General features: G+C 56.7%; 1 protein-coding gene across 1 annotated transcript; it reads right to left on the minus strand.

Annotated features, from left to right (window-relative positions):
• Nucleotides 1-8,675: 8,675 nt before the first annotated feature.
• Nucleotides 8,676-14,093, minus strand: ENSA (endosulfine alpha; the record flags this gene model as incomplete). The annotated part of the gene is made up of 3 exons (XM_082011438.1): nt 8,676-8,846; nt 10,681-10,806; nt 14,037-14,093. 3 exons carry the CDS (start codon nt 14,091-14,093, stop codon nt 8,676-8,678), a joined length of 354 nt encoding a protein of 117 aa, XP_081867564.1.
• Nucleotides 14,094-15,078: the final 985 nt, after the last annotated feature.

The following is a 15,078-nucleotide window of genomic DNA, read 5'->3' on the forward strand; positions in this document are numbered from 1 at the left end:
GGCGCCCAGCGCGCACCGGCGGCAAGCTGCGCGACCGTGAGCGTCGCTGCCACTTATATGGCCGTGATGACGCGACGCAGGGCGCGGCGGGGGCGGGGCAAGACCGCGCCGGTTCCGCTTCCGGCCTGGCGCCAGCGAGGGGACGGCGCTGCGCGGTGGGAGGGGAGTCTGTACCCCTGGTCTCGTCTGAGCCTTGCTGTGGCCCTACGGCACGGACGCCCACCACCCTAGCTCTGCCAGGCCCCACACTGGGTACCCCCACCCCAGCCCTGGTGCTGTCGTACCCTGCTGTGGGCCCCCTGCCCTTCATCGTCCCATGCAACAGCCCCTCAGCAGTGCAGGGTACCCGTGCTGGTAGCCCCCCTCCCCCCCAGGCCGTGCCACGCCCCACCCGCAGCACCACGGGGTGCTGCAGTGGCCCAAGTCCCCCTGGCAAAGCTGGGCCCCACTGCACCCCCCCAGCACGGAGCACACAGTCCTTGCAGCCTGCACCATTTTCCGAGGGGTCACATGTCCCTTCCCTGCCTCAGCACCAGGTTTCTTTCTGGTTTTTTGCAACACAAAACATACCCCAGCAAGGCCATGAGTGTGCAGCCAGCAGGCCTGAAGCTCTGGAACACACAAGGAGCTAGGTTGCCCTTGCTGTTATACACTGAAAGGGCTGCTTGGAAGTAGGGAGTATGATGTGATGTGCTCTGGTGAGACCCCACCTGCAGTACTGTGTCCAGCTCTGGAGCCCTCAGCACAGGAAAGACATGGACCTGTCGGAGGGGGTCCAAATGAGGCCACAAAAATGATCAAAAGGATGAACACCTCTCCTGTGAGGACACTCTGAGAGAGTTGGGGTTGGGTTGTTCAGCCTGGAGAAGGCTCCAGGAAGACCTTATTGCAGCCTTTCAGTACTTAAAGCGGGCTTATAAGAAAGATGGGGACAGACTTTAGCAGGGCCTGTAGCAATAGGACAAGGAGTCATGGTTTTAAACTAAAAGAGGGTAAATTTAAACTAGATATGAGGAAAAAAATTTTCACAATGAGGGTGGTGAACCACTGGCACAGGTTGTCCGGAGAGGTGGTAGATGCCCCGTCCCTGGATACATTCCAGGTCAGGTTGGACAGGGCTCTGAGCAACCTGATCTAGTGGAAGATGTCCCTGCTCACTGCAAGGGGGTTGGACTAGATGACCTTGAAAGGTCCCTTCCAACTCAAATGATTCTAAGATTCTATGTCGCTTCCCAACTTCTTGGCATTTTACCAGGATCTGTCTGGTTAAAGCCCTCTCTGACTTGGGCTTGCTTAGCTGAACATTCACAGAATCACAGAATCATTAAGGTTGGAAAGGACCTTCAAGATCATCAAGTCCAACCATTAATCCAGGGCCACCATGTCCCCTAAACCATGTCCTGAAGCGCCACATCCACACGTTTTTTGAACACTTCCAGAGATGGCGACGCCCTGGGCAGCCTGTGCCAATGCCTGACCACCCTCTCGGTGAAGAAATTTTTCCTAATATCCAATCTAAACCTCCCTTGGCGCAACTTGAGGCCATTTCCTCTTGTCCTATCACTAGTTACTTGGGAGAAGAGACCAACCCCCACCTCACCACAACCCCCTTTCAGGTAGTTGTAGAGAGCGGTAAGGTCTCCCCTCAGCCTCCTCTTCTCCAGACTAAACAACTCCAGTTCCCTCAGCCGTTCCTCATAAGACTTGTGCTCCAGACCCCTCACCAGCTTCGTTGCCCTTCTCTGGAGATGCTCCAGCACCTCAACGTCCTTCTTGTTGTGAAGGGCCCAAAACTGAACATGGGATTCAAGGTGTGGCCTCACCAGTGCCGAGTACAGGGGCACAATCACTTCCCTACTCCTGCTGGCCACATTATTTCTGATACAGGCCAGGACGCTGTTGGCCTTCTTGGCCACCTGGGCCCACTGCCGGCTCATATTCAGCCGGCTGTCAACCAGCACCCCCAGGTCCCTTTCTACCGGGCAGCTCTCCAGCCACTCCTCCCCAAGCCTGTAGCATTGCATGGGGTTGTTGTGGCCAAAGTGCAGGACCTGACACTTGGCCTTATTAAACCTCATACAGTTGACCTCCACCCATCGATCCATGGAGAACTGCACTGTTTCTTCAAGTCATCAGTGGGTTACCTCACATCTCTCCCATTACTCCAAATCTCCTTGCATCTGCCAGCTCCAGGAGGGCTGTGGCATCACAAAGCAGGGCAGCACCTCATGTCCTCAGGGCTGAGGGCTGGATCCAGCTGGGGGTGGGTTGTGAAAGGGCTGGTGGGTGCCCCCAGAGGCCAGACCCACTCTGCCATCACCCATTGCCTGGGACACCCCAGGGCACTTTTGCCAGTCTTGGCATTGTTGGTCTGGTCGTCCCTGGCCACAGGCTGCTCCTTCACTCCCTGGGACTGAACCCAATGCCCTCAAAATCTGTCCCAGTTTAGGCAAAACTTGGTGGGGGAAGAAGCCATAGGGATCTGTGCCAATGCAGGTAGATCAGGCACTCCCCCAAAAGGCAAACACTGTGGCTTTGCTCTGGGGCAACAAGGAAGGAAGGGAAGTCTCCCAAGCACCCCTTTGCCGGACCCCTTGCCAGGACTGTGTCCCAGGGACTGCGCTCTGCTCCATCCCCATCTCTCGGAAAGGCTGGGATGGAGAGTGAGGCGAGGGGGCAAAGGTGGCTGCTACCGTCCTCCAGACCTCACCTGCGGGGGATTTCCACCTGCAGAGCCAAGTACCAATGCAGCTCAACCCACTCCAGCCTCAGGGCCTTTTCACAGAATCACTAGGTTGGAAAGGACCTTCAAGATCATCAAAAGTCCAACCATTAATCCAGCGCCACCATGTCCCCTAAACCATGTCCTGAAGCGCCACATCCTCACGTTTTTTGAACACTTCCAGAGATGGCGACTCCACCACCTCCCTGGGCAGCCTGTGCCAATGCCTGACCACTCTCTCAGTGAAGAAATTTTTCCCAATATCCAATCTAAACCGCCCCTGGCGCAACTTGAGGCCATTTCCTCTTGTCCTATCACTAGTTACTTGGGAGAAGAGACCAACACCCTCGTCACCACAACCCCCTTTCAGGTAGTTGTAGAGAGCGATAAGGTCTCCCCTCAGCCTCCTCTTCTTCAGACTAAACAACCCCAGTTCCCTCAGCCGCTCCTCATAAGACTTGTGCTCCAGACCCCTCCCCATCTTCGTTGCCCTTCTCTGGACACGCTCCAGCACCTCAACGTCCTTCTTGTAGTGAGGGGCCCAAAACTGAACACAGGATTCAAGGTGCGGCCTCACCAGTGCCGAGTACAGGGGCACAATCACTTCCCTACTCCTGCTGGCCACACTATTCCTGATACAGGCCAGGACGCTGTTGGCCTTCTTGGCCTTTTCGTGCCTAACCAGACCCAAGACACTGGAAACTGGGGTTTGGGGCCTCCAGAAATCACACCCCTGGTTACCCCTTCTGAAGGCAGGAAAGCATTTCCCTGCAGGCCCCAGTGCCACACAGGTGGCCAGGCCAGCAATGCCTGGGACACGTTCTGGGACCTCTTCACGTCCCCACTCTGTCCAAAGGCCACTGAAATACCCAGTGGCAGCGGGGCCCCGGCCCCCACCTGGGAAGGTGACCCCCAAGTCACCCAACTGAGGCACTGCAGCATCACTGAGCTGAGATGTGACAAGAGTGAAACGCTGGGCCAGGGGCTACAGCGGAGGGGTGTTGCTGGTTTCTGCACTGCCTGGTGCAGACAGGCGAGCTCACTGCTGAACCCTGACAGCCCTGCGAAAGGGACCAAGAAACTCCCACCCACTCTGACAGAAGGGCCTTGAGTGCAGGTGATCCTATGCCTTGGGATTTGGGAGAGTGGATGTGGGCATAAAATACCAGATGTGGGGAGAGAATGCCAGCACAGCTCTTCAAATGGGTCTTTCTGCTCCAGGGAGGCAGTGAGGACACAGGGACCTGCCACCATGAAGAAGCCCCTCTCTCGTCAGCATTTTTGGGGACAGAAACTGCAGCAAACCCAAGCCTCTGTCACCATCCTGAGCATCACCGTGTACCTGCAGGAACAGCAAAGGCGGAAGCTGCGGTGAGCACAGGGCACAGCTCTGTCCCAAGTGCCCCAAAGTGCTCTTGCCCCAGATCTTGCAAGAAACAGGGATGCACATCCACCCTGGATGCCCCTTCACCACCTCATCAGCTCCTTTCCCTGCGATCCCCACAAACCAGAGTAAGAGTGTGACTGGGTCCAGAAAGACAAAACTTGTCCCCCTCAAAATCCTTCCCATGGCCCCAAGGAATGTGTCCTTGTCAGGAGGCGCATTCTTGGCACTGGGAGCAATAACACAGGCGAGCTCAGCTTGCTCCAGCAGCTTGGGGCAGCACCCAGCACATATTTCCCCAGCAGTGCCAAGCTTTAAAGCACAAACATCGGCACATACTTGGCACCAGGCTGGAACAGTGTGTCCCTGGGCAAGCACCCAGCCCTGGCCCCCACTGTGGGGTGAGCTTGAGGGGCTGCAAAACGGACAGTTGCCAGGCGGGGGAAGACACAGCGCAGAGGCTTCAGGCAGCCCCAAGGAGCATCAGTGGATTTGTTTGAACAAGCAGCCCACCCCACTGACACCATTGGCTGGGCTTTTAAAACTCTAGAAAGGAAAAGTGTCAAGGCTGAAAACCCACGAGTTAAAGCCTCCAAGATGGCTGCCAGTGGGGACAGAGTGAGCCACAGTGCAGTGGTGTGTGAGGACATCACTGTGGGGCAGCCCTGACCCCTGGGGAGGGCACCAGGAGCCCCTACCCTACAGCATGAAGCGGGGGCAGGGATTTGTTTTGAAGGCAGGAGGATAAAAACCACCTCCCCCTGTGGTCCCCCCCAAGTGTCTGAGCCAAGGTGAGACAAGGTGGCTGCTGGCCCCACTTGGCCCCTGTAGCTGCATAATGGAATGGACCCCATCCCCGCCACCCCCCGCCCTGATCCAATACACCCCACGGTCCCATCGCTGGGTGATGGCCCCCCATACACCCTACACCCACCTAACACACATCTTGCCCCATGCACATCCCAGAACCCTATGTATACCCCATGTCCCCATTGCTGGGAGATGGCCCCACGGAGAACCCATGGCCTTGCAAACACACCTATAGCTGGGGTTCAGCCACACACACAAATCTATAGGCCCCATCACCAGAGGACAGCCCTACAAACATCCCACAGCCCCACTGCCAGGGTTTGGCCCTCTGCACAGCCCATAGCCCAATTGCTGAGGGATAGCCCCACGCAAACCCCACTGCTGGGGGTCCGCTCTCCCTAACCCTATAGCTGGGGATGAACCCCACGTACACCCCATGGCTACATTGCTGGAGGACAGTCCCACACTCACTCCATAGCCCACAGAGCCCACAGAGAAGGGCACCATACTGCTGACATATCTGGGGGGGGCGGGAGGGGAGGTAGGTGTTGCACAGCTGTAGCTGAAACAAGCCCTGAAGGAGGCAGAAGAAAGGGCAGGGACTTTGAGCAATTTTGCTGAGGCCTGTCAGGGTCTTTCCACATGTCCTCTCCTACCTGGTGCCCATTCCCAGGGCGCAGGAGCATCGCCACATCTGCCTTCTCCACCTCAACGAAACCACAGGTGGGCTCAGCAAGTCCAAGCTCTCCCTCTGTGGCCATCCCACCCCACAGCTACATTTTGATGGCCTTGCTCAAGCCACATAAGTCCTTCAGACACCCTGAGAGTTGGTGCTGAACGTGTCTTTCCTCCTGCTGGCTCACCCCAACAGCCCTGGGGGCATCAAGCCTCCCACCGCTACCAGCCTCATGCTTGTGGTAATATTTTACAAGGAGCAGAGGATGAGAATGTGAATGCCTCTGAGATCCAGGGCAGCTCCCACTGCACCCCTTCCCATGAGAGGCGGGTAGTGAGTCAGACACCATCATCACACCCTTGCTGCCTGCTCAGCTCTGGAGACAGAATGGAAATAACCCTGCCCCACGGCTACTACCCTTGTATGGAATTGCTCTTGCTGGTTCTCATCCTGTTTCCCCTTCCTGTGCAAGCACACATGGCATTTCCAGAAAACCAGGGAAAGATGTGGTTTCAGAGTCATCCCCTTTCTCTGCCCTGTCCTCAGCACAGAGGCAGCCTCCAAGCTGTTCCTTTTTTTTTTTTTTTTTTTTTTTTTTTTAAATAAAAAGCAAGCATAGCACTCTAGAAGAGTGATGAACACCTCTCCTATGAGAGCAGACAGAGAGTTGGGGTTGTTCAGCCTGGAGAAGGCTCCAGGGAGATCTTATTGCAGCCTTTCAGTACTTAAAGGGGGCTTACAAGAAAGATGGGGACAGACTTTTTAGCAGAGCCTGTAGCAGTAGGACAAAGGGTCATGGTTTTAAACTAAAAGAGGGCAGATTTAAACTAGATATAAGGAAAAAAATTTTCACAATGAGGGTGGTGAACCACTGGCACAGGTTGCCCACAGAGGTGGTAGATGCCCCATCCCTGGATACATTCCAGGTCAGGTTGGACAGGGCTCTGAGCGACCTGATCTAGTGGAAGAAGTTCCTGCTCACTGCAGGGGGCTGGACTAGATGACCTTTAGAGGTCCCTTCCAGCCCAAAAATTCTATGATTCTAAGACAGGAGAGATGAACATGTAAAAAATTATATATATTTTTATATATATGATTCATATCTATTTACAACATGGCTGGGACAGACAGCAGAACATCCAAGGAGGTTGCAGAGCCACTCACAACACCACCCCTGCCAGGTCATAGACGGTCTGGAAAGGTGATGGAGACCAAAGCACAGACCCACAGTTAAAAGTGGGCAGCCCCCGATCCTTGCCCACTCCACAAAGAGAAAACTGTCCTCTGCAGCCACAGGGCGAGCAACAGAGGCCCTTGCTCACAGTGCCATGAAGAGGGAAGCCCTGGCTGGCTTGCTCCAAACCCCCTGAAGGCAGATGCATTCAAGCACACTGTTGGCAAACACTCTCCCAGGAAGCAACACTGAATTCCTCGCTTCAGCCCACATCAGGAAAGTGCGATTAGTGAAACAGGTTCTCAGGAAAGCCTGAGTCAGCCAGCCAAGAACACACATGATGAAAGCCATGCCCATGCAGAGCATCACCCATTGCCTCCCTGCCTTCATTTCTCCTGACCTGATGTGAATCCCTACATAAAAAAAATAGTAACAAACGAACAAACCAACCAAACAAAAAACCCCACAACAAAACCCCAGAAGACCTCCACTCAACTTCCTTTTGCCCACATGCCTTCAAAACCAGGCCTAAATTGTGCAGGTTTAGCACTGCCCTGGCACAGGCATGCAGAGACCTCTGCTGCATGAGGAGCAGACAGTACAGCCACTGAGTGTGCACGTCTTTCTACAGGCTGCAGCTATCACACCAACCTTTTTGGGTTTTTTTCCCCAGGCCTGGAACAAAGAAAAGGCAAAAAGCAAAAAAGAGGAGAAAAAAATAAAGAAATCCAAGCTTGAGGTGCCTGACACTGTCAACACAGGTTTGCCTCTACACTCCTCTCCATGCTCTCTGTCTCCAGTGCTTTTTTCCCTTGCAGGGTGGTTATTCCCAGTCCTGTGTCTCTCCCTCCAGAGATCAGCTCCAACAGCTCACATCCATCTCACCGGCTGCTGCGAGCCCCCACGGCACCAAAGTCTGGGCATCAGGCAGGGACTGTATGTGACCAGACAGGGCTCTACCTGCCTGCCTGGCCACGCTTCTGTGTCCCAAGCACCCTGCTGCTGATGGGTTTCAGCTCACCACCTTTTGCTGTCTACCTGGCAGCTGGGAGAGGAGCCATCTCCCACCCTTGCCAACGCACATAGCCTCGCTGGCCAGAATTGACTGAGGAGAGAGAAACTGCCCCCAAACCCTCTAGGGCAGCTGCAAACCTCACACTGTGCCCCTCCATCACAGCGACACTCGGATGCAGCCATGGTGGGGGTCTACCCCCGAAACAGCAAACGTCTCATTGCAGCTCCAAGCCACGAGGACAGTTTCAAACACTGCCTGGCCCTTCTCCTGCAGCCACTGGATGCACTGTTCCCTCCTGTGAGCTCAGATGCTTTGGCTAAGCAGGGGACAGATCCCAGGCAGTTCAGCCCAGCAACACAGCCACGTAATTTTTTGCGCATCACCTAATTTCTTCACTTAGAAGCTCTAATACACACACCTAACTAAACTTCCAGATCAGGTATCACACCTTTTGCCAAGCTGGTTCTTCCTCTGCAGACATCTGATGCCTGAAAAGCATTCACACACCACAGCTCTGAGCTCTCTCCTCCTACCCGGTGCCAAGCAACCAGCAAGCAACTGCTCTGGGCACCTCCTGCTTCTCCCAGGACCGCTCGACTCTTGCAGCGAGGAGGTAGCGCTTCAGTGGCTCTGCAAGCAAGGATGGTTTCAAACAGCATGAAAATTAAGGCAGCAAACTGACTCACTAAAAGGAATGGTCCAATCAAATCTGCCTGTGCATCCCAGGCTACTGATACCTCTTGCTTGCCTTCCCGGATTTGGGGTGTGTTCACTGTAAATACTCAAATAACTATGTGGATTCTGGTGCTCCTGTCCCTATGGTACAGTGAAGTTCAAACCATTTAGCCAACAGAAAAAAAGAAAATAGGAAAAAACCCAGCCTGTGAGTGCAGGCTACCCTGCCAGCTTGCTGGTTACAAGTGAGGATTTTCTCTGGGGGAGGTCCTGTGGGGTAGGGATGTGGTCTCCTGTCACCAGGTTCTTGTCTGGCCCCGCACTTGGCAACTGCTTGTTCTTCATCTTTGCCTTGGCCATGTTGTAGTCACCAGAATCGAAGTATTTTTGCTGGAAGAGGGAGAGGAGTTTGGGTTACTTTGATTTGCAGGAGTGTGGGGACATAGCAGAGATACAGACACCTGGCCACAAACATGATCCTTTAAGGAGCTGCTGGGGTTGCTCAAAACCAGGTCACAAAACATCATGCAAGGGGAAAATCCAAGCAAGGGAGCTTGGCCCAATTTAAAAGCCTTAGCACCCACCCACAAACCCCAGAGTGACTCAGACCTGCCCCAGCTGGAGGAAGCTTTGCCCCATGGCAGCTGCCTGTCTGACTTGAGACACCAGGGTGCATTTTCTCCCTTTGACCCACCTTTGGGTGTCTGTAACTTGTGAACTTTTGATGCTTGGCATGGTGCTTGCTGGCTAAAGACCAGGTTTCTCCTGCTCTGCCCTTGCACCACACTCAGTGTGACAGGGATTCAGTCTCAGTCCAGAGACCCCCCAACAGCCAAATGCAGGCACAGCCACATGCCTCCAGGCAGAGGCTCAGCTACAGTGGCAAAGGCAGGGGACATTTGCTGATACAGTTTATTCTGGTTTGGTGAACAGATGAGCTGGTGTGACAGAGGCAGGATTTTCTCCCCGGGGAGCACAGCCTGGCCAGTTCCAAGGCCTTTGCCAGATTGTCCAGGCTCCCAACAGCCGAAACGAGGCAGGGAAACGCCTGCAAAGACGTGGCTGGAGGACACCTCCCTGCGGCACAGCATCACCCACCCAGGGTTCAAAGGGCATTTCACTCCCTTATTACACACGTCACCATTGGATTCTGCTCCTTCACCTCTTGCAGTGGCGTAGGAAAGGCTGAACACCAAAGCAGAGTCTGTGCTGGGGCACAAGGAGCTCTCAAGATCAAGTTGTGCCCCAATATGCCATCAGGCCCCAACAAGCCCAGTCCCAACAGAAAGCCTTTCCCTGCTTCAGCACCAAGCCATTAAAACAACCCTCCTTTCTGTGCTTGCTTTAGGAGCTGGTATCTAAAACAACAGCCCCAGTGATCACATCAACAGTGAGAGTGAGCGCACACAGTGGCTGCTCAGGTGGAGGGAACAGCTGTCAATACAAGCTGACAGGGAAGCAGCAAGACAGAGCCAAACGCTGCGCAGTGTGACACAGAGACACCGTGTGTTCAGAGCTGGGGAAGGCAAGTGGCTACTGGGTGCCAGCAGCTCAGGAGGGATTTATGTTTTCTGCACCAGCCTCTACATGGAGGAAAGCCAGCAGTGACAATTCAAGCAGGCTGTAGATGGCTCTCAGAGAGGGATTTAATTACGTTTCCAGGGAGCACAGTCAGAGGGTTGTCTTTTTACACTGGTGCCAGCAATGGAGACGCAGCCAGCTGACTCACTGGCATTCTCGGTGCCCTTTGCACCAGCCCAGAATGCAAGCAAAATACAGACCAGAGACAAAAAACCACCAAAAACTCAGGCCTGCAGCATCTCAGTGGCCCACTGAACCCCAGGGAGTACAGCAGCAGGCAGGGGGGCATTTATGCACTTTTTTCACCTCTAGACCCCAGGTTTCAGGCCAGGGTGTGGAGGACAGGGTGGGATCCACCGCTGATGGAGATATGCAGAGCAAAACTACCTAAAAGGCAGCAGCTTTTGGGTTCTGAGCAGGCACAAGCCCTTCTTGTTTGACCACAGCAGGCCTCACTACTTCAGGCTTGTGCCCACTGGATGCCATGTCCAGCGCAGGCACTGAAAGGAGCCTGGCCCATGGGTTCAACAGACTTTTTGGCCTGGGGAATTCTGGTGTGATTCCTCTGGCCTGGTTGAAGCTTGGCTGCCTGTGCCATTGAGGAGGAAAGGATGCGGATGAGCCATGGCTGAGAAATAAATACCCCTTTCTGCAGTCTCTTCATGAGGAAGTCAGAGCCTCCAGGCTTCTGGCCTAGATTGGGGTATTTGGCCTTCAGTTTTGCCTCTTCTGCTCTCTCAGGGTTGACAGTCTCCTTCTCTTGCACGTCCTGAAAAACAAAGAGGCATTGGAAAGTCCTTCAGCCCCACAGAAAAACACATACCTGTGATGCTGTAACACAATATTCAGCAGCACGTCCAAACCCTGGCGCCTGTCTTCCCGAGGAAGGTGCGGTCCCCTGGAAAACGCAGATGCACCTTCCCATCCAGAAACAGCCTTTACCTCCAATACATGTGGAAACAGGCAGAGACTCTCTCCCTGACTCCTTCCCAGATGGGAACCCCTGCAGGTGCTTGCACTGACATTTGGCTTTGCAAATTGGGCTTAAAATGTCACTGCAAATCACTGCTGGACAAGTGCCTTCCCCTGAGCAGCAACAGGTCAGACCAGCACCAACAAACATCAGTCCAGAGCTGCCCAGCATGACAAGCTGTGTCAGCGCATTGTGGTGCTGGCAGGGTTCAGCCTTCCTGCGCCCTGTTGCAGTACAGCTGAGATGGAAGAAATGCTTCTGCTCCAAACCCAATTTATTGGGAATGACAACCAGCACAGGCAGCAAAGCAGTGTTTTAGCACCCGTTTCACAACCACAGTTTTAGGATGTTCTGAGAAGACAGCCAGCCCGTGTGAAGCCTGGGACCCCTGGGGCCAATTGTGGCAGGAGGTCCCAGGTCCTGGTTGCCACCTGGCCCTTCTGCGGGAGCTCTGAGACACGCTGCCCAACCTAGCTGTTGAAGAAGCATCAGTTGAGCAATGACACCTGAATGTGGGTTACAAGTGCAGGGCTTGGGATCTGCTCCCCAACCACCAGCCTCTCTCTTCAGGGAGATGCAATTCCCCCATTCAGGGGAGGGATGCAGGCCTGAGGACAGAAGCTTTGGTTTTGGGTGGGAAGGAGTTGGGGTCCCAGCAGGGCTTGAAGAGCCTCACTTACGGCAAGGCCTGAGTTCTGGCTGGCTACCAGCCCAGCTCCAATGGGAACATGTCACTGCTGGCCATTGTCTGCCAGCGGCCACCTGGGGCCAAGCCACTCCAAGAGCACAAGTCACAGTTTCACAGGATGTTGGCAAGGGGTATTTTTCATTGCTGTTCGTCTTTCCAGCACACTTGGCAGCAGCAGCTCTGCTCGTGCCAGCCCGGTTGCGCCAATGGATGCCATGTGCATCTTCTCCCCAGTGCTGAGGTCCTGAACTGCTCCCAGCCCACCAGAGATGTCACGCTTCACGCAATAAGCATGGCAGAACGCTGCTACCACAAGCATCCGCCCTGTCTGTGCAGCAGGAAAGCCCTTGGAATTGGATGGGACCAGCAAGCTGGCAGGATGCAGCTGACAATCACGGAGGGTGGAAGGCAGGTGGCATGGGAGTCTTCGGCTGCCCAAGGACAAGGCGCTGAAGCTCAGCCTGGTGGTATTAAGGGGACATGCTCCTGTGCACTCCGCTGCCGGGACTTCCCTTCTCAGGTGGCCAAGAGTGGAGCTGGAGCCTGCGAGCCCGCAGGTCAGAAAGCATTGCTGGCACTGCAAGATGTTTCCAACATGATCTTCCACTGGTGCTGACCTGGGGGAGCAGCTCTTTGCAGCGTGGCTGCGGCCCTGGGGGCTAGCTCCCCACAGAGGCTGCAAGAGTTTGTGTGCAAAGGCTGCCATGAAACAGCTCCTCAGCTGCATCTCAAAAAGACAAAGCAAACCTGAGTTAATGGCAGCTCACAACAGTCACAACTGGGACAACTGGAGCTGGGAGCAGCAGCGTGATGCGGAAGCTCAGCACATCTCACCTGGAGCCCCAGCCGCACAGTGTCCCCCTCACACCCCTGTCCATGGAGGTCCCCAGGGGAAAAGAAGCAAGGAGTGAAGGCGGGGGAAGGTACCGAGAGCCTCGTCACAATCTTCAGCTTCTGCATGCTGCAGGGCTTCGCCCACACACGGCCTGAAAGAGCCCGGCTCTTCTTACCCATCTCCGTGACAACGCCAGGAATAACAGCCACAGCCAGTGCACACCACTCGGCCCTGCCACAGAGCCAGGCGCCGCACGAGCCCCAACATCAGACAGGTTGAGGAGGTTTTGGATGCAGGAGTTGAAGCTTTGCTCCCTGCAACCCTTGCACCATCTCAGCCTGCTGTCCTCAGTTCTTCATCTCCAAGTCTGCTTCCTTTCTGCCCAGCTGCAAATGCCACTGGCTCCCACCACCCTGCCTCTCTTGCACTGTCTGGGGCGCGCCACTGCACCCCATTGCTCACCCACCTCCTGGGCACCACTTCTGTGGCATCTGCCAGAGCCAACTCTGTGCCAGCAGCCTTAGCACCTGCCAGCAGATCCTGGGCCCACCCATGGCAGTGCCTCTCATTGCGTCCCTCCACCACACGAGAGTGCCCACCACCTTCCGTCAGTGCCAGAAAGGCAGCACATCTGCCTGAATCCTACGCCCACCTCTAGAGCTAAACTAACACCAGGGAAGTGGAAAAAGCTTCTCCTGCTGCAAGACCCAAGCGAGGCCATGCTGGGTGCAGGGGGACAGCTGAAGGTGACCAGCAGCAGCTCTGTCTGTGCCCCGGAGCAGGTCTGACTGCCTTGTGGGGGCTCAGGCTCACACCCGGGGACGCCGCAGCCACCTGAGTCACCTGGAACCATTGCCCAGCCCCCCCAGACACCAGCCTGGCTCTGGTGCAGCCTGCCTCACCGGCGTAGCCAACAAGCCGCAGCCAGGGCTAGTCGCCCGTCCACTCAGACCCCGCGCAGGTCCAAGGGGCGAACTTGTGGGGGCTAAAGCCAACGCCGGTTTTCGAGGTGGTTGCGGCACCCCCGCATGCCCCTGCCCCGACAGGGCCTCACACAGCTGCAGATGGGCCAACCAGGTCCTCCCGAACGGCGTAGCCTCCCCTGCACCCCGCAGGTGGTCCCGGGCCCTCGGCAGCTGGGTGCACTCCCCGCACCCCACAGCTCCCTCTCCCGCCCCAGCGCCCCCCAGGACCCCTCCCATCCCAGTAACCCCCATCCCAATACTCCCCAGCACCCACAAGCCACCCCTCCCATCCCAGCGCTCCCCAACACTCCCCCACCCCCAGTATCCCGCAAGCCTCTACACCCCACCCCCCCGCCGCCATCGACAACTAGCTAGCCCACCAGCCCTGACGGAAGTCCAACCCCCACCAGGCTCACAGCCAATGAGAGACCAGCATTCAGCAGGACAACAGAAGCAACCAATCCGCGCACAGGGCTACAAAGAGCGACGTGCGGCTGAGCCAATGGGAAGAGTCCAGACCCGCCTCGGCGTCTCCCACCTGTTTCTCCTGCCCACTCTCCTCCACGCGGACGCCGGTACCGAGCGGTGCTGCCATGGCGGGGGGAGGGGGGGGAAAGTACCTCCGCGCTCCCTCCGCGCCCCGCGCTCCCTCCGCTCCGTCCAGCCCCCGCGCTCTGCTCCAAAATGGCCGCCACCGCCCCCTAACGCCTCATCTGCCTGACGGACAGGGGTGTTGCCCAATGGGCATAGGGAGGCGGCCACGGTGACATCATGCTTGACCAACCAGTGCCCGCGGGGGACGGGGAGAGTGGCGGGGCGGGGCCGCCCCAACTGAAGCGGCCACTTGCCAATGGGAAGTGAGTGAGCGCCACGTGGGCGGGGCAAAGGGCCAGGGGTTGCCGGGCCTGAGCGCGGCGCTTTCCCTGTGAAGGAGCGGGAGGCCGGGGCCAGCGGCACCCTCACGCGCCCCCGGCCTTCCTCCTCCCGCCGGTCCCCCACCTTCCAGGTTCCCCACCGCGGCCACCCCCAAGTGCTGCCGGGGCTGGAAGAGCTGCTGGGGCCTTCGGCACCCACAGCAGCGCGAAACCACCAGCGCAGGGCCCGGCGGGTGGCGGAATGGGGGTGAGGGCTTGACGCGGCTCCTGCCCTCTCCCAGCCCCGCAGGCAGCAGGGATCCCGGGGGGCAGGACGCTCTGCCAGCCGCAGGCCCCCGCCGGGCGCGTGTGTGCGCGACACCCCGGGACCACACTGCAGCACTGGCTCCCATCGAGGCACGGCAGGGGACAGGCGTGTGTGCGAGGAGGCGGCCACCCCTGCCCACGGATTTTGGGGACCCCCTGGCAGCATCCACATGCAAAGGGGATGGGACGACCCTCGGGAACCCGAAGCAGATGGAGGGCCAGGAGGGAACAGGCCCATAGGGAAGCAAATGGATCCCAGGGTGATGCCACCTGCAGCCCAAGGTGCCCCCCAGGCCTGGGCCACGCAGGATGCGGGACACAAAATGTCACTCGGCCCCGCTGCCTGCAGACACGGCACTTGGTGCAGGCAGGGAGCAGCAGCTGGGACCAGCAAGCAAG

The sequence above is a fragment of the Phaethon aethereus genome, assembly GCF_964289735.1.
Source record: "Phaethon aethereus genome assembly, chromosome: 28".
NCBI classification, from domain to species: domain Eukaryota; kingdom Metazoa; phylum Chordata; class Aves; order Phaethontiformes; family Phaethontidae; genus Phaethon; species Phaethon aethereus.